Source organism: Panthera uncia, chromosome B1 (assembly GCF_023721935.1).
Source record: "Panthera uncia isolate 11264 chromosome B1, Puncia_PCG_1.0, whole genome shotgun sequence".
NCBI lineage: Eukaryota > Metazoa > Chordata > Mammalia > Carnivora > Felidae > Panthera > Panthera uncia.
The window spans coordinates 71,691,589-71,711,180 of record NC_064811.1 but is presented as its reverse complement, the minus strand read 5'-3'; the positions used below and the strand labels follow the sequence as shown (position 1 = coordinate 71,711,180).

The window sequence follows — 19,592 nt, the reverse complement described above, 5'->3', positions numbered from 1 at the left end:
CTTTCAGGATATTCTCTTAGTTTTTCTTCTACCTCACTGTTCACTCCTCAGTCTCTCTGGGTCTTCTTTCTCCAACCTTGGCATGCTCTGGATATCAGTTCTTGGTCTGATCTCTTCCCTTCTCTATTTAGATTCACTCCCTAGACAATCATTTCTAATTACTTAGTTTTTAAATATCATCCATATATATAGATGGCTCCTAAACTTGTATTTTCAGTCCAAGTTTCTCAATTCCAACTACTATATCCAGCTGTCTCCAACTCTCTGTTAGGTGCATGCATGTCCAAAGTTATTAAAGTTTTTAGCACATCCAAGGCTATAAACTCCTGATTTACCCACCAAAATCTATACTCCCTGCTATCTTTCCTAACTCCCTGATGGCAGTTTCATCATCCTTGACTCTTGCCTGCCTCACATCCAGTGCTTCAGCAAATCCTGTTGATTCCACATTCAGGTTATATCCAGAATCTAATAATACCTTCTAACCAGCTCCTGGATTCAAGCCATAAGCATCTCGGCTACTTCCTAGTTGGTATCCTTGTATTACTCTGCCCCTTCTACAAGTCTCTTCTCAATGCAATAGTAATGACCCTGTTAAAACAAAAGTCAGACACGTTACTTTTCTGTTCAACATCTTCCAAATAGTTTCTGTTTGCTCAAGGTAAAAACCAAAGTCTTTAAAATACCTATGGGTGTACATGATCTGGGCCCTCTTGCTACATCACTGGCCTCATCTCTTGCCACTCCTCTGATTCATTCAGCTCCAGCCACAGTGACCTCCTTACTGTCCCTCAGACTTGGGAGTCATGCTTCCTTCTCAGGACCTTTGCCCTGCTCTTTTCTCTATCTGGAGTGTTCCTCCCCAAACATCCCTTTCAGACCTTTCTTTCTTTCTTTCTTTCTTTCTTTCTTTCTTTCTTTCTTTCTTTCTTTCTTTATTTTTAGGTCTGTGTTCAAGACTGCCAGTGGCCTCCCCAAAACCTATTCTCCCTCCCTCCCTTGGCTTTATACACTGAATTACATCTATAAGACTACTTGCTCTAACTTCCCAGGCAGCTGTGTGTCACCATGTGACTAAATTTTGACCCAATAAAAGTAAGTGGTTATATTTCCCTTTAAGGTGAGCCATGCCCTTCCTTAGCCCTCCCTCCATCCCACCATGTTTGTAACACAAACCCATGAGGGTTTTTGCCTTCATAGAATTTATATCTGGGTAGGAGGAAAAGACAACAAATAAATAAGCAAAAGTAAATATACAGTGTGTCAGATGGTATTATGTGCAGTGGAGATAAATAAAGCAAGATCAGGGAAGTGGGGAGTAGTGCATAAGGGAGAATTCTGCTATTTATTAAATTGTGTCAAAGAAGTCGTTACTGATAAAGTAGTATTTGAGCAAAATCTTGTATCAGTTTGGATTAGGTTCGCTTGCATATAAATAAACCCCGAACAACATTGACTTAAACAAGATAGAAGTGCGTTTTTCTCAAATAAACAAAACCTGTATGTCAGGCTGGCACCGATAATGAGACTGTACCAGGTAGCTTACAACTTCACACAATGGCAGCATGCTCCTGGCCCAAGGTCTTGCCATCTGGGCCACAGAAGGTATGTTGCCTCCTTGGATTACCACTAATCGGCTAGTTTGCCCCGAATTTTACACTTTATCACTTTATTTCTCACTGTCAGTTTGGTCAGGAGAAAGGGCTTTTAATAGCCAGTTTTCCTTCATCTATACAACCTTGGGCAGCTCATTTCAGTTCTCTGGACCCCTGGACTTCATTTTTTTTTAATGTTTATCTATTTTTGAGAGAGAGTGAATGAGCAAGGGAGGGGCAGAGAGAGAGGGAGAGAGAGAGAATCCCAAGCAAGCCTTGTGCTTTCAGCACAGAGCCTGATAAGGGGCTGAAACTCACGAACTGTGAGATCATGATCTGAGTCAGACACTTAACCAACTGAGACACCCAGGCACCCCTAGACTTTATTTTTGAAATAAAGGAGTTGGAGTAGACCTCTCTTCAATTCAAAACCTGAGTGGTTCTAAAATAAACATCTGATTTGTTAATTTTCCACCTAATTTTTCTGGTATAAATGTGGAACTTATATGACCAGCTATAATCAAACAATTCAGTTATATAATGGTTTTTTTTTTTTTTTTACTTCAACACTTATTTTCAAAACCTCAAAGAGAAATTATTTGCTTCTTGGCAAATTTTAAAACTTTGAATCAGCAGCAGCACATATTATTCTAAGGTGTTTGTTTCTAATTCACCTGCCCAGGATCTGTCTCAGAGATATTCCTTCAGACTGAGAAATGGGGTGGTAGGATAAATTAAGGCAGGTGTACTTTTTAAATCTCCAAAGGATATTGTGATGTGCCCCACTGGGTCAGAACCACTTTTTCACAGCATTCCTTCCAGTGTTGGTAGCATCCTTTTGGAATAAGCTTCCAGAGAACAGCCTATTTTAAGACTCCTTCACCCTGTATAATCCTGTCCTCTACATTAGCAAGAACTTGAGGTCAAAAGATTGTATTTGGGATGAGATGATAAACATTCTCATTGATTGATCATTGATTTTGATAATTAGAAATAAGTGATCAAAAAATTTTTTTTTTTTTTTTTTTTTTTTTTTTATTTTTGGGACAGAGAGAGACAGAGCATGAACGGGGGAGGGGCAGAGAGAGAGGGAGACACAGAATCGGAAACAGGCTCCAGGCTCCGAGCCATCAGCCCAGAGCCTGACGCGGGGCTCGAACTCACAGACCGCGAGATCGTGACCTGGCTGAAGTCGGACGCTTAACCGACTGCGCCACCCAGGCGCCCCAGTGATCAAAAATTTTAAAGCAAATTTTTATTTTACTAATAGAAGGAAAATTTTTGAAAGTCTTCTATGTAAATTCCTAAACTGCTCACTTTACAATTACTTTCTGCGTGAATTTTTTCCCTGGTAAAAGACCTGAAGTCAGGGACATAAATGAATAACTTTGTAAAATAGCAGTTGGAACTGTGTTGATGTGAATAAGCCTCAGCTTACTGCCATGTACAGATTGATCTGTGAGCAGATTCTAAAAAGGTGAGACTTTCTTGAGCCTATGTCCCAGGTCAGACGGCTCTACTGTGGGATCGCTTATGCTGAGTAAATGTAGCTTCCTGCCCCTTCTTCCCATTTCTGTACCATAGCCATTTTAAAAATTAACTTACAAGATTTGAAACAATATAAATGAAATTTCTAAAATAAGAGCAATGCTTACACAGGAGAATGAATTTACTTTATCGTATCAACGGATAATCTGTTAACATTTCAGTGTTTCTGGGAGGAAGGTAGATGATGTTTAGTTTGGTCATTCATTTGTTCATTTATTACACAAATATATAGTGGTTGCCTACTATTTGCCAGGTGCTGTTCTAGGAGCCAAGGCTACAGCAGTTAGCAAAACAAACAAAAAATCTCTGCTGTGAGGCACCTACCTTTGCAGAGGGGAAAGGAGATGAAAAGAGAACAGTTAAGTAACACCAAGTGCTGAGGGTTCCTTACTTGATTGGTACACACTCTGAACCTGTAATTGCTCTATCTGATCTCTTTCAAGATAAACTATTTTTTTAATTGTGAAATTTTTGTCTTTGTACACAATTTTTCTAACAAAGTTAAAGTGATTTTATTCTAAAGTACAGACTAAAACTTAGATCAAGATGAGATTTTAATTAGTTATAACTTTAACACTGACCCACTTTTACAAAAAAAGGGAGGGAGGAAGGAAGGAAGGAAGGAAGGAAGGAAGGAAAAGTATGTACAAGAAATTCCCCCAAATTCCCTAAAACATGTTAATAGCTTTCTCAGAAAAAAACCTGGGCCATCAATTAGCACTGTCGCTGGCACATAATAGATTGATCAGATTATCAGAAGAACTGCAGCTGTTTAGTAAAAAAAAAAAAAAAAAAAACCTCACTTTTGAAAAGCAAACTTAGATATTTTTAATTAAAAACAAAGGCTTTTTTCAGATTTAGAGGACTTTTTTTTAACCTTTTTTACCCTAGAAATGTCTTTTTAAAAAAATCAGAGTTTAACATCTCTTTTCTAGTGCTCCGTTATTTCACCATTTCTTCTTATGAAGATTATGACTTGAATGAGCATTAAGTTTGGCAAGAGGCTATGCCCTCTTCCATACAAATGATAAGCAGAGGGAAAAAACGGTCAAGGAGATGAGACAGTCTAATAGTCTTTATTTAGAACGTCTAAATGTTAAAAATTAACTTTTCAGACTCCTTCTGTCACAACTTCCTTCATTATTTGAGCCTTGATTGTGATTTTCTGCCCTATTCTAAACAGAGCTCAAAGTATCTGAGGATGAAAAGAATAGACTTAACAGTTTTTCTAATTTCAAAATGCAAGCCCAGCAACTGACCAGGACTTAGGGTGACTCCTAAGACCAAAATATTATTTTTTTTATGCTTGAACTTCAAAAAACTTAAAACTACTTTGATAGCATTCTAAATTGTTGTTATAAATTGTCCTGCACTTGAGGAGGGGAGCTGAGATGGCGGCATAGTAGGAGGACCGTAGGCTCATCTTGTCTCTCAAACACAGATAGATAACTATCAAATCATTCTAAAGACCCATAAATTTTCCTGCACTTGATTCATATGCACATTACTTTGCTGGGAAGAAACCCATAATAAGCAGTGAACTCACTCCACCTACAGAAAGAAAAGGGAGATTTGGATTTTAGAGACTGGTCCCAGTCTAGTCAACTGAGCCTTTCCTCCTGACTCACCTGCCATCCCTTTGTTTCAGTCCTGTAGGACACACAACTCTTACCCTGCAGTTGCCTGGGGGGATGGAGGGCCTGTACTTATGACTTACAATTGTGGCCTCACAGTGATAGATTCATATGGATAAATATTAAATTGAGGCACATGATTTTTTAATGTTGTTAGTCACATCAATGTATAAAGGTAAATCAGAGCCTGGTTTCACAGATGTTTTTCTGGTTCTGGATTTCCTGTTCAATTTTTAAAGATGAGACCATGTTAAAATATTGGCAGTGTTGACTGTGACAAAATTTGTTTTTGGCCTTTGAAATTTATTTTTGTATGTTTTAAGTATGGTGATGATCTGAGTTTTATTGGAGGTATATACCTATATGCATTTTTATTTGCTCAATGGGCTCACACTGTATTATATATCATAACACAATTTCACAGTCTCATTAAAAACTTTAGAGATATTTTAATGGCTGAGATATCCTTCAAAATATAGATGTGCTATAATTGCCTATGATAGTAATTTGACTTTGTAAAATGCTTACATTTTTGGCCCATTATAAATAAAAAAATATGAATACATTTTCTGTATAGTTTTGTCCTCATAACTGACTTTTTCTCCTAAGATTATACTGCTAGAACAGTTCAGTAGATGCCAGAGAGATAAATTTAAAGAGAGTTTTAACTACTAATGCCAAAAGGAAGAAAATGGTTTGCGTTATGGACTGTAACGTGACTTTCATCCAAAAGTGTCTTTTCTTCTTGCAATTCTAATGTTTAACATGTAACCAGATATAGAAAGTAATGGTAAGCACGAGTACTGAGGCCTGATTCCCTGGGTTGTAACTGTAGTTCTGCCACTTACTCAATAGAACAAGTAATTCAAACTCTTAATGCCTCAGTTTCCTCATTTGTGAGATGGTGATAATAGTCCCTGCCTCTTTGGGTTGTCATGACAATTAAATAGATTAATTGACATAAATCTCATGGAACCATGCCTAACACAGAGTAACACTACATCTTTACAACTAATAGCAGCAACATTCAGGAGAATATTTCCTAATTTTACTTTATCAAAGCTTATTCTTTTGTTTCTAGCCCCATGGCATCTCAAAATCTAAAGCAGCTTGAATTACTTGTGTTAGACTATTCCATACCTGCAAATACATGCATGGAATGTGCTCTTTTTACAGTCTCTGGAATTGTTAGTATTTCGGTTATACACATCAATCACACAACAAGTGCCTAGATCCTTATCTCAAACAGTCAATGGCAGAATTCTTCTGAGCAAAGTGTTTTTCATAAATGGTTTGGGGGCTTTTATAGTTTTCACCTTCAAGTACAGTATCATGAAGCAATCACTAAAAATAACGAAGCCAAGTCTGCTGTGACTTAATGGATATCTCCAGTGGAAAGGAAAAGCTTTGTCACCTCAGTATTCCAGATGGTTGGCAGTTTTCTAACTGCAGCCACATATTATGAGGGAAACTGCAGGTGGATCTCTCGAAGCACATGAACTCCATTTATCATAGTCAGGCTTTTAGCCCTATTTGGAGTCCCTGCCCCACAGAGCTTGACTGAACCTCACGGAATCAATATCACCCATGACTAGACAAGGCAGGCCTAGATGACCTGGCTGGCCCATTTTTGCTAAACCTATAGCTGACCTGGGCCCATTACATCTTGGCAATGGCAAAAAAAAAAAAAAAAAAAAAAGGGAGGGTGGAGCCAGAAGAAAAGGATAGAAAAAGAGGAGCTGGGTCAATACAGGTTTCTTCTTACCATACCCCTGAATCAGAGTTTCTCAGCTTTAGCTCTACTGACATTTTGGATCAGATAACTCTTTTTTGTGACAGGCTGTCCTGTGCATTGTAAGATGCTTCATCACATTCCTGGTCTTTACCCACTAGACTCTAGTAGCACACCCACTCATCCCCATCATGACAACCAGTAATGTCTCCGGACAAAACTGGCTGCTGGAGAGAACAACTGCTTTAAGGCTACACTGTAATAAGATGTCTCCTTATATCCTTTGCCTTGGATAACTGGGGTCTTCCTCCTCCTCCGAGAGTTCTATGATGAAAGGAGCCCTGAATACCACCTTAAAGTGTAAACGTTACACAATCTGAGGTGGACACTCAGAGCATAAAAATAAAACTATCTCTTCTACCTACCTTATAAGGCCAAGGCTCAAATCAAAGCTCAATTCCAGCTAAGGCAAAGACAGTGATCTCTTTACTTTTCTCAAAGTTAATACATTTGTACTAAAATTAATGACAAAGGTAGAGCAGCCGATTTTAAATTTTTATCTATTTTTCCTACAGTAATCATATCTGTAATGAAATGTGTAGTCTTGAAGGTACATCTTCATGATGGTATCATTTATCTCCTTTAAAAACATGCATTCCTTTTAAAATGTGTGTGTGTATATTTATATTTATATAGTGTATATATATATTTATATAGTTTATATGTATATATAGTGTATATTTAGTGTATATATATAGTGTATATATATATTTATATAGTGTATATATATAGTGTGTGTATATATATGTGTGTGTGTGTATATATACACTCTATAGTTCTAATGGTCTCAGAGTTACTGACCTACCTTTTTCTAACAATTTTGTTCTCTCATAGGCTTCATGTGGTGTTTTCATGTCCTTGTGCATAAGCTCAGCTCTTTGGACTACTTTAGTATATATTAATAAATTTATATTTTAAAGTTCATGGCTAATGACAATCCTGTTGTATTTAAAAAAAAATTTTTAATGTTTATTTTTGAGAGAGAGAGAGACACACACACACACACACACACACACACACACATACACACACACCCGAGCGTGAGTGGGGGAGGGGCAGAGAGCGAGGGAGACACAGAATCCAAAGCAGGCTCCAGGCTCTGAGCTGTCAGCACAGAGCCCGAGGTGGAGCTCCAACTCATGAGCCATGAGATCATGACCTGAGCCGAAGTCAGATGCTTAATGGACTGAGCCACCCAGGCGCCCCTCTATTTTATTTTTATAGAGATTAAATCATCACAGAAAAATACTTTGAAAAATGTGCCTGATATAGTTCATGGTATCTGAGTCTTAAGTGATCTGTGTTATGTAGTCTATTTTAATGTAAACTGACCAAGTGGAATCAGCTACATGTTACCTTTCTACCTTAGAATATTTCTCCTTTACATAAACTATTGAATCAACTTTAGAACCCCCAAATTATCACTGAACTTAAAATGCTATGTCCTTATTTTAACACCATAAAATGTTGCCAAACAACTGTTCTTATATTTGTTTTAATATTGAGAGAATTAAGTCTGGGTATGAGATTTTTTAGCTAACTAGTTTGAAATCTTACTGCTTTTTCAGTGTATTTATTTTTCCTGTCTACTCATATGAAAAATAGCCACATGCAAAAGAGCCCCTTTTATGAAATATATAATAGCATATATTTGTACTTTTAATATGTTCTCTTGCTGTTTACCTAAATATTTCTTTCATAAGTAATCTTGGCAAATATCTCAGTGAACTATAGTTTATAATTTTAAAAAATTCACTTTCCCTTGATTTTCATGAACTTTTGTGAATACTCTACAGAGAAATGTAATGGAACAATTCATTGGTAATTGTCAGATTTGGGCAAGTTTTACTTAACAATATTAATAAGTTATTAATATTAAATTAATTTAAATTAATATTAAAATTAATATTTTGAGTACTTACTTTGCTCTGTGGTAAATGTAACTATTTGCTAAATTATTTTCATGTGTTATTTTTGTAATTCTCATAGAGGTATGAATTTATTAAATATTGATGTTTATAACTGTCCCCATATTACTTTTTTTAATTGCCTGTTACCCTAGTTTCTTGGTCAGTCAGTGTCTTTGGAATATCTTACAGTTGAAAAGTATGTTGTTGGAGCACCCGGGTGACTCAGTGGGTTAAACATCTCACTCTTGGTTTTGGCTCAGGTCATGATCTCATGGTTCATGGGTTTGAGCCTCATGTTGGGCTCTGTTCTGATACTGCAACGCCTGCTTGGGATTCTGTCTCTCTTCCTCTCTCTCTGCCCCTCCCCTGCTCATGCACTCTCTCGAAATAAACTTAAAAAAGAAAGAAAGAAAAGAAAAAATATCTTCTAAAAAAAAAGTGTGTTGTCTGACAATAAGTATTAATGGGTTCAAAACTTAACTAGACTCAATGGCTAAAATGTTAAAAATAGTAATATAAATAAGTGGAGGAAAAGGACACGGTAGAGGAGGAGAAAGGGGAAGAGAATGAGACTATAATCTCTGTGTCCAGACATCTGGCTGAAGCCATATAACTTAGAAATATAAAACAACTATCAGGCGACATGAGATCAAGCATGGATTTTGTGGCATTATATTACAGGAATTCAAAGTTGGGAAAGGTTGTTTGAGAGAGAGACAGAGTTTGAGTAGGGGAGGAGCAGAGAGAGAGGGAGACCCAGAATCCAAAGCAGGTTCCAGTCTCTGAGATGTCAGCACTGAGCCCGATGCAGGGCCCGAACCTATGAACCGTGAGATCATGACCTGAGCCAAAGTCAGACGCTCAACCAACCGAGCCACCCAGGCGCCCAGGGAAGTGGATTCTTCTCTCAGCCTCAAAGGAAGTTAAGATTTGGTTTGGTCTTAGGCAATTGGTGAGTGGCCAGTGATGAATAGATGACATTCCAGTTGAAGGACAAGTATAAGAAAAGTCCAGGAGATGAGAAAGAGCTTCCGGTGTAACAAATACAATTGATCTGAGGGTTTGAATTTTTCCTGAAACTCTCACATGATTTTTACACAATTTCAGGAGAAGGATATCAATTGTACTCACATTGTTTCTGATGCAATATAAAAGCATGAGGATGTTTCTGGGGTTGGAGGGAGCACATAACCTCAGATAGGAGAAGTCAGTACACCAGGGTTTACTTGGCACTTGTGTTGTGTTCATGCCTCTAGAGACAGAAGAGAACTAAAAAGGTGCATTTTTCCTAGCTATTTCTTTAGTTAAAAGTGTATTACACCATACTTTGCCCTATAAAAGAAGATGACAACAGAAACTATTAGCGAACTGGTACAGATTTTACTTGTTGGTAGTAAATATTTCTAGACACCTTTCTGATATTGTCATCCTTCATTTCACTGGTTCTCAGCCCTTTTTTTCCCCTGTCTTTTTCTATTTCTTCTTTCCTTCACTCCAGGTTGCCACTCTGATATACTCTCATAATCTCTCATTACACAGCATAATTATTCTAATCGTGGGGGCTAGGGGAGGGAGGGAGGGGGTAAGCCTGGGGAAGATTTGTATCAGAATCCAGGAAAGGGATGTGGGCTGTATATGGTTTGAAAGTTCCCCTTGGAAGTGTTGATATCTCCCCTTCCCTGTGCCCTTTGCTTTTTAGCAATTTATTTTTAATATTTTAAATTCTATACCTAGGTTGGTATTTTTCTGGAATGTCATTAATACATTAGGTTACTAATAAGTTAGAACAAATTATCTTTGATAACTTAATCTGAAAGATTTTTTTAAATCCGCCCTCCTCCTCAAATTGTATTTTCTAGATCCCCAAATCCAGGAGTGAGGGATCTATTCAGTCACACAGAGTACCACAACCAGAGCTGTCAGATGGTGTTCCTCAGGTCAGCCTGCGGCTAAGTCGTAGAAAACCCTACTGGAATGATGTGAATTCAGCAGAAGATGCTAGTGGTGCAAAGTTGGTATCCAGGTTGGCATGTTTCTTTTGTTTACATGTTACATCGTGTATTGTCTGCTCCCATGTATAGCCTGGCATACTTAGGAATGTTTGCATGTAACTACCACTGGGGTCAACAGGATGCAGACCAGTAAAACTATTTAAAACTCATTCTAAGTTTTGAGAATTGTTTTGAGTAATAGTTCTTACCACAGAAGTGTTCCTGATTTGTTATATGTACTTTTTTGTTTATGTTTTAAAACAAAGTATCTAGTCAACTGGACTGTGCTAGGCTCAGAGGTGTAAGTGGGAAGAGTTACTTCTTGGTTCCCTTTTCATAATATGGTCAGTGGCCAGTATTATTTGCAGTCAAAATGGACATCAGAGTTGTTACTGGAACCAGCTGTCACTAACACATTTGAATGTATCATTTTAATTATTTATTATGTTGCACATTATACCGGAAAGCAAACCTCTTTGTTATACTTGAAGAAGACATGTAGGGTTTTTTTTTTTTAATAGATAAAATGGAGTCTGAATCTTATTAACTCCTAGCATTTGGAAGTTTTTTCCTTTAAGAATTTTCAGTCTTTTGTTATAACTTAAAGCCCATTTATTAAAAAATCCATTATAAGAAAGCTCTAGAGAATTGAAAGATATTTAAGACATTAACTAGATAAATAATATAGCTCAGGAGCTTACCACTTTGGATTGCCTTATGAAAGAAGGAATTCCTATAAAAGATGAAGAGAATTTAAATAGGAAGAAAAAGAAGGCCTAGTCAGGAAGTCTAATAGAGATATTTGGGAAATAGCAAACAGGTATCATGTGAGAAATTGGTTGGAGATAAGGCTGGGAAAATGGAGGGCACCCAGGTCACTGAGGACCTTGAATGCCAACTAGAAGTATTTTTGCATTTAGTCTTTCCTTCACTGAACAAATGATCAGCACTTAATCTCTGGTTCCAGGAACTGCTTTAGGATCAGGGATGCAGCATTGAACAAGGCCAACCAGGCCCCTGTGTTTATGGAACTTACATTTTAGTGAAGGGAGTAATAGGAAAACACTTAGAAAAAGTGGGCGGGGGGCAGTGGGGAGCTTGTGAAGATCATTTCAGCTCTAATAAGTGGGGATATTAAGAAACTAAATCGGGTTAATGTCCCAGACTCACGCAAAGACAATTTTAGTTTGGGCAGGGAAAGCCTAAGCTGAGATGCAAAGGGGGAAGAGAGTGTTGGTGAAGGTCAAAGAAAGTGCATTTCTATGCAAAAGAACTGAGCTAGGGAAGTGGGCTTCATCCTGTAAGTAATAGGAAGCCAGTAAAAGTTTCACCTGGGTAGGAGTAGGTGATGGGAACCATGGAAAATTATATATTAGAAAAAGTAATCTTTCATCAGCCTGCAGGATCAGTGAGACAAGGGAGGGCTGGAGTTAGTTATAGTATTGATTCATTCAACTGTCATTAATCTTTATGGAGATCTAGTTATGTGGCATTTACTTGCTGGTGCTGGCAATTCAGAGAATTAAGAGACCTAAGTCTTACACTTGGGGGCACAGAGGAAAAATAAATAAAACTTGAATTGTGATCATTAAACACACATATACTAGATGCCCATCATCTACCAAGCACTGTGAAATGGTCTGGTGATAAAGTCATAAGTAAGATTCAGGTGCTCTTAAAAAGCTTCCAGTACAATACCCAGGGTGCTGTGTGAGGCCAGAGGAGGGGAACAGACCACGTCTGGAGAGGAGAGTCAGAGAAGGTTTCAGAAAGAGGACAACTTTAGAAATAGGACTAGTAGGATAAGTAGAAGTTTGGGGGGCAGGTAAATCGAGACAAGGTGCTCCTGGAAGGAAACAACATGTGCCAGGACATGCAGGGTGGTGAGGACAGCTCAGAGAACAGCAAGTGTTGCAGTGGATTCAGGACCCTGGGGTTTAGAATGTAGATGAGGCTAGAGGTGGGCTAAGAGGCTGAATAGATCAGATCATGAAAAACTGTCCCCCATATTAAAGGCTTTGGATTTTCTCTTGACCATGACAGAATGTGATCTCAGGAATATCTGCGAGCCTTCAGAACGAGTTATTAGTTCATAATTTTTAAAAATGTTTTAGTGTTTATTTTTGATAGAGCACGAATGGGGGAGGGACAGAGAGAGAGGGAGACGCAGAATCCCAAGCAGGCTATAGACTCTGAGCTTTCAGCATGGAGCCCAATGCAGGGCTTGAACCAACGAGCCACGAAGTTATGACCTGAGCCAAAGTAGGATGCCCGCTGGATTGGCGGGCAATCCAAGCAGACTTGTATTTTATAAAGGCTCCTGTGGCATCTGTGCGGAAGGAGAGGTTATAGGTGCGTGGGATCAGTGAGAAGGCCACATGGTGGACCCAGCGCCACCTGTGAGCCTTGGCAAAGGGGCAGACGAGTCTGCACTTTGACAGAGGGCACGAGTGGACTCGGTCCAGAAAGGGTTGGGCTTGTTTTGTTTGTTTTACTCCATTTGGGGTGTTAAAATATTTTAACAACTGTAAGGCCGGTTTGCGTGCATGGACAGAAAGACGCTGATGTTCCTAGCCTGGAGGTACTACAACAAGGCATCCAGAGGGAATTCGGAAACGAGGGAGCAACATCTTGAGAAGCACAGGCTACGCACCTGCTGGATAGCTGTGCTGCTGGGGCCGGGTTTGTGCAATGTACAGTCTTCACCACTGAACGGCAAGGGTGTTATCAGTGGAGGAACTGGCCTTGGGCAGTGAGGAAAGTTCCAAAAATAATAAAGGCCAAAGATAGAAATACTGGACCTTTTTAAAGTTTTCTTCTCTAGTTTAAATATCCGAGTCAAGTGGCTGGGTGACAAGAGCTAGTGTAGATGTTATCTTCTGAAATTACTTGGTAGAGAGTTATGCCAGGAATGCCTTAATGAAATAATGAAAAGAAAAATTTTAATATTTGTTCTTTGTATCTTTTTTTGAATTCATCCAGGCAGAAAATGAAAGGGAAAAAGTTTCATAGGGCACCTGGGTGGCTCAGTCAGTTGAGCATCTGACTCTTGATTTTAGCTTGGGTCAAGATCTCATGGTTGGTGAGATTGAGCCCCACATGAGGCTCCATGACCAGCATGTAGCCTGCTTAGGACTCTCTCTCTCCCTCACTCTCTCCTCCTCCCCCGTTTCTGCTCTCTCCTGAGCATGCTCGCTCTCTCTCTCTCTCTCTCAGAGATAAATACTTTAAAAAAAGAGAGAGAAACCATGCTACTCATCATCATGCAGTATTAACTCATCCAAGTTCTTGTCTCTGTCCATAATCTGTAATGTCCATTCAGAGATTTTACTATTTACTGTTTATATACCTCTTCATAGATGGTGAGACAAATTGTCAAAAGACAAATGGAGATAATTAAAATAAATTTAACTAAAAATAAACTTTAAATCCTTCATATATCTTTGAAGTAAGAGAATGGATATTATGGCAATTTTCATTTCAAAAATGCACTGATGAAGCTGTTTCTATTTATTGTCCAGAACAAGTTATTAGTTCATAATTTTTTTTAATTTTTTAGTGTTTATTTTTGATAGAGCACAAATGGGGGAGGGACAGAGAGAGAGGGAGACGCAGAATCCCAAGCAGGCTACAGACTCTGAGCTTTCAGCATGGAGCCCAATGCACGGCTTGAACCAACGAGCCACGAGGTTATGACCTGAGCCAAAGTAGGATGCTTTACCAACTGAGCCACCCAGGCACCCTAGTTCATAAATTTTTAAATAGATTCAAAGTGGTATATGTGATATACACACAACTTTTTCTAAGTCTTTAAGGAAGATTTTCCTTAACAGTTGATTAGTTGTGCCAGTCTTAAAACAGAAAGGTTGGCAATAGTGTATTAAATACACTGTTGTGTGCCTATTACCTAATACAAGATTTACTTTGGTTTACCAACTTTTTTTCTAGGAATTGTCCAGGCAGCCTTTAGCTGGGTTTTTCCTAGTATTGATTTTTTTATTCTGTAGTTGCTCTTTGTGGAAAAAAAATTTAGCAGAATTTATTCTTGTTTGGTCTATGACCTGGTGAGTTTGGTTTACTTTACAAAAAAAAAATCGTTCTGTCTGCACTTTAAAAATCAGTGCACCACTTTTATACCTCATGGTTTGGTTTACAGCAGAATTACCATATTAGTTAATAACAAAGATAAAACCAAGAAAGAACCTTTTGGTACTGAGATTTCCAGAATGGTGAAGTGTCCTATGATTTTTAAACAACAGGTTAAAGGCTAATTTCTAGGGCTTTTGAGAAGCAATTTTTGGCTAACAGTGTGTTTTGATAACTTTGAATGTTTAGAGTTGAGGCCTTGTTCAGTATTTTTCCCCAGGTTGTCTCACTTGGTCTTCTTCTTCATTTCAGTTCTTCTAGGGAGTCTCATTTCTTCTTAAGATGTAATAGAAGTATGAGTTGTTACCAACATGTATTCACTATTTTCTAGTCTTCAGATAGTGGCTGCAAAAATAAAAGTAAAGAGAGCTACACACTTAAAGTGTGATGTTTTGAGAGTTCAAAAAGGAGGGGATATCACTTACTGCTTACAGGCTGATTCTATCTTGGAGCATAATTTATTTAGATGAATGACATTTTTTTCCATATTTCTATAATTTTCAAAAATTGGCATTGAGGCTATGATCATATAAACAATCATTTTTCTTCATAGAATCTGTCCCAATTAGAGTGATTCAATGAAAAAAGCTTAAGGATAAGTATCTCTTGATTTTGTTAGAGCTTAGTAGAATTATCTATTTTATACTGAATTCCAAGCCAAAGACAGAAGTACTTATTGACATGTTCACTTAATTCAGTGAAAGCATTAGCTAATCCATGTATGTCATCTAAAACTCACAGCAGCAGTTTCAAAAATACTATTAAAAATTCTTTTTTGTAGTTGAGATGTGTGCATTACTGAAACTCACAATAGACTGAAAAGCATAATTTCTAACCTGACCTGCCTACTTCAAAGGAGTCAGTGCCTGCCCTTCTCCACACTCTAAGCACAGTGTACAAATTTGGAGGATCAGAGGCACTCACAGAAAACAGGAGGTTATTGGACAGGTGCATCCTTTTAAGCAAGGCTGGAACATTCCAGTTCCTTTCGCTACACATGATACTCTTATTCCTTTCAAAGATACTGAGGACGAAAATAACACACACACACACACACACACACACACACACACACACACACACACACCTACCTGTAGGCATTAACTAATATATTAAGAAACCAGCCATTTAAAATTTTTCCTAGAAGGGAAAGTTACACATCCATCCTCAAAAGGAAAAAGGGTAAGTTCTATTACATGTAAAGTTGGAGATGTTAAAATGATTAAAAGCTTTAGGGATAGCTGTCTTACTATCTGTTTCAATGTGTGAGATAGGTTAAGTGATCATTCATGTTTCTAGCACTATATTACCTTCAGAATGTTCTTAAATTTTAGAACTTAAATAAAACAGGATTAATATTTTAGTTTTTTAGATTTTTAATAGTATTTATTGCAAGGTTTTATTTGAAAGGTAATATACTTCTTTAAACGTGTGATTTTCTTAAAGGCCAAAGGAAAATCTCTAGTTTTGTTCTATAAAATCCGTGAAGACTCAAGAAACCATGTATGGTATGTTGCCATTTATATGAAATGTCCAGAAAAGGCAAGTTTAAAGAAATAGCCAGTTGAGTTGTGATTCTCCAGGGCTGGGGGTGGAGGACCAGGGAGGCACAGAGATTAATGTAAATGCCCTGAGGGATTTTATTTGGGGGGAATGAAAATGTTCTGAAACTGATTTATGGCAATAGCTAGACCACTTGGTAAAGTTACTAAAAATCACTGAACTGTGTAGACTTGAAAAGTAGATTTTAGGATACATAAAATATACCTCAATAACATTATTTTAAAAAAATACAAGTACCAAAACAAATGAACAAACAATTGCTGGAGTAGTAAGAAATGGATGTACTCTAACAAGAAAGTCACTTGATTGCAAACTGCTAAAATGCAACTACTGTTGTAAGTAAATGCTGTCTACAGAGAAGGTTATGTTTGTTACATTTTAAGAGAATTTGTTCCTTCATACTTTTCATCGAATATGACAGAGTATGGCGGCAGGAATAAAGGCCAGGCCCTCTTGGAAGCTGATTTAGGGAGAAGAGGGAAGGAAAGCTCTTTGGACAGAATCTGGAAGGATTCTAGGTAATGGTGTGCAGTGCTGTAATCAGAAGTTATCGAAATGATCAGTATTTCAGGGAGACATAGAAAAAAAGCTCCAACATCCTGGGATTTTCACTAAAAAAAATGTCAGGGGTCCATTGTCATAAGCAGAAAAGTTACCTAGTGTGGTTCTGTGTCAACAGAAGTTGTGGTCTCCTGTCCCACAGTGAGGGTCCTATAGATACATAGACAGTGAAAGTTTTGTACCTGGCTCTTGCATAAAGAGATAAAGAAATGAAGAGTGATTTAAATGCTTTCCTTTTCTGCAATCAGAATAAATAGTTACCATTTGCCAGTTATTTACCTAAAATAATATGATGAAGACTATACAACTAAAGAAAGTAACTTTGTTGCAGGGTTGTTTTTAACTTGATAGGTAAATAAGGTAAACTACAATAAGTCGTGTATTAAAGACAAATCTTTTCTTGAGAGAGTGTTTCTGTCCAAGAGAGTTGCTTTATTCTAAAAGTGCTTTCCTGTCCATTTATTCCATTTTTCAATATTTTTGATGAGTTGTATGGGGAATAGATGATTCTTAGAAAAATTTAAAACATCACTGATAACACTGAAGTTCCCAATGAATCATTGGGTCTATAATTCTTTTTTTTTTTAATTTATTTATTTCAGTAAAGAGAGAGAGAGAGCGCAGGGGAAGAGGGGCAGAGGGAGAGCAAGAGAGAATCTTAAGCAGACTCCACATTCAGCACAGAGCCTGATGCCGGGCTCAATCCCACAACCCTGGGATCATGACCTGAGCTGATACCAAGAGTCAGACACTCAACCAACTGAGCCACCCAGATGCCCCCTGGCTCCATAATTCTAACTCCTTCCCCTCTCCTCCTGCTATGGTAGGTTGGTTGTATATTCTCCTAGACTTATTTCAGTGTATTTATACAGAATGTATTTTTAAATACTTTCTACTTTTTAAAAACCAATCTTCATCATACTTAACGTATTGTAGTTCTTCACATATTCTTGAAAATTCCCCATTTCCTGTGTTGCTTCCACCTGTGATGTTCCTTCCCTTCCATTCCCACCTCCAAATTCAGTGACCTTCATGTCTCCTTCCGTGGCTACCTGTTCCATCTCTGTCTCCTGTCCCCTCCACAGTGAATCTAGTCATAGCATGCTAGTTTTCAAATCAAGTATCTTGGACCTGAACTCAGTTCTAGCATTCTAGTGCCTGTCAGCTATCTCTACCTCAGCCTTTACCATAAACTCACCCTACCAAAGACAACTTGTCTTCCCCTTTGCCTCTCCACTTTGCCATGGGTTTCATTCACTCAAGCACTAGACTCAAAACCTTTTCTATAATCAGTCACCAAACCTTGTCAGTATTTTGTTTTCAGTCTCTCCAACATCCCTTTCTCCATTTTCCCCCCTTGAGCTCAATTCTGAGTTAGGCCTCCATCACCTTGTGGTTAGATAATTACTGCATTTTCTGCATTCCCCTCTCCTGCTGGATTCATTTTCTTTACACAAGCTGGCCCTATGCCTCTTTCTTCAACTTCTAACTCTATACAATGACTTCTACACCTCTGTCTCCCATTGAGAATTCTCTACTGAGCCATATCCCCACATCACTCTAACACACTGGTCAGCCTAGTCCCTCATATATGTCAAACTCTTTCTTGCCCCCTCCCCATCATCTACCCATAGCCAGCCAATTCCCAAATACTCTTTGACAATCTCACTGTCTTTATTTTGCTTCATTACTGCCACACTCCTTACCAACTCTGCAGACCCAGAAACTTTTAAACAGATGATACTCCTCAGAACTATTTGGTAGTTCATATGTACACAGCCTATAAGAGACTCCTTGCTCTATCCTCTACTTGTCTTTCCAGTTTCTTCTCCCTCAGCTCTGTGCTTGTCTTTTTCTCATACCTACAGCCACCACATAACCCATACTTTCCAGGACTACCTTGATTTTAGATACTGGCATATATTGCGGCTTTGGTTTCCAGATGACCACAATAAGGCAGATATCTCAAAGTGAGTTGAATGATTTTTTCAGTTTCCCAGTGCATATAAAATTTTATATTTATACTATACTATAATCTATTAAGTATATAATAGCATTATGTCTGAAACAACAATCTATATGCCTTAATTTAAAAATGCTTTATTGCTGGGGCACCTGGGTGACTCAGCTGGTTGGGTGGCCAACTTCGGCTCAGGTCATGATCTCACAGCTCATGGGTTTGTGCCCCACATGGGGCTCTGTGCTGAGAGCTCAGAGCCTGGAGCCTGCTTCAGATTCTGTGTCTCCCTGTCTCTCTACCCTTCCCCTGCTCACATTCTGTCTCTCTCTGTCTCTCAAAAATCAATAAACATTAAAAAAAATTTTTTTAATGCTTTATTGCTAAAAAAAAATGCTAACCATTATCTGAGCTTTCAGTGAGTCATAATCACTGATCACAGATCACCATAACAAATATAATAATAATGAAAAGTTTGAAATATTGTGAGAATTGCAAAAATGTGACATGAAGAAATGAAGTGAGCATAATGCTGTTGGAAAAATGGCACCAGTAGACTTGCTCGATGCAGGGTTGCCACACACTTTCAATTTATAAAAAATGCAGTATCTGAAAAGTGCAGTAAAGCAAAGCTCAATAAAATGGGGTATGCCTGTGTTCTCTTTAAGATTAGGCCATGTGTCATATTTTGTCTTTATATTTACTTTAAAAATTATAGAGCAAAGTAACAGAATAGGAGGTCCTCCTCTCATTTCCCCCCACAGCAACACTAAATTAGTGGCTGTCCATGGACAAAAGTGTCCAACCTCGACTCAAGTCATGATCTCACGGTCCCTGAGTTCCAGCCCCGCGTCGGGCTCTGTGCTGACAGCTCAGAGCCTGGATCCTGCTTCAG

At 38.2% G+C, this 19,592-nt stretch overlaps 1 protein-coding gene across 2 annotated transcripts in view; it reads left to right on the top strand.

Moving 5' to 3' along the window:
- The window catches only part of FAM13A (family with sequence similarity 13 member A), a 330,318-nt gene that overhangs the window by 191,673 nt on the left and 119,053 nt on the right, over positions 1 to 19,592 (top strand). For both annotated transcript variants that reach the window (XM_049630875.1, XM_049630874.1), the window contains exon 7: positions 10,339 to 10,502. In XM_049630875.1, the coding sequence (XP_049486832.1) occupies positions 10,339 to 10,502 (164 nt within the window). The remainder of the gene's footprint in view (positions 1 to 10,338; positions 10,503 to 19,592) is intronic.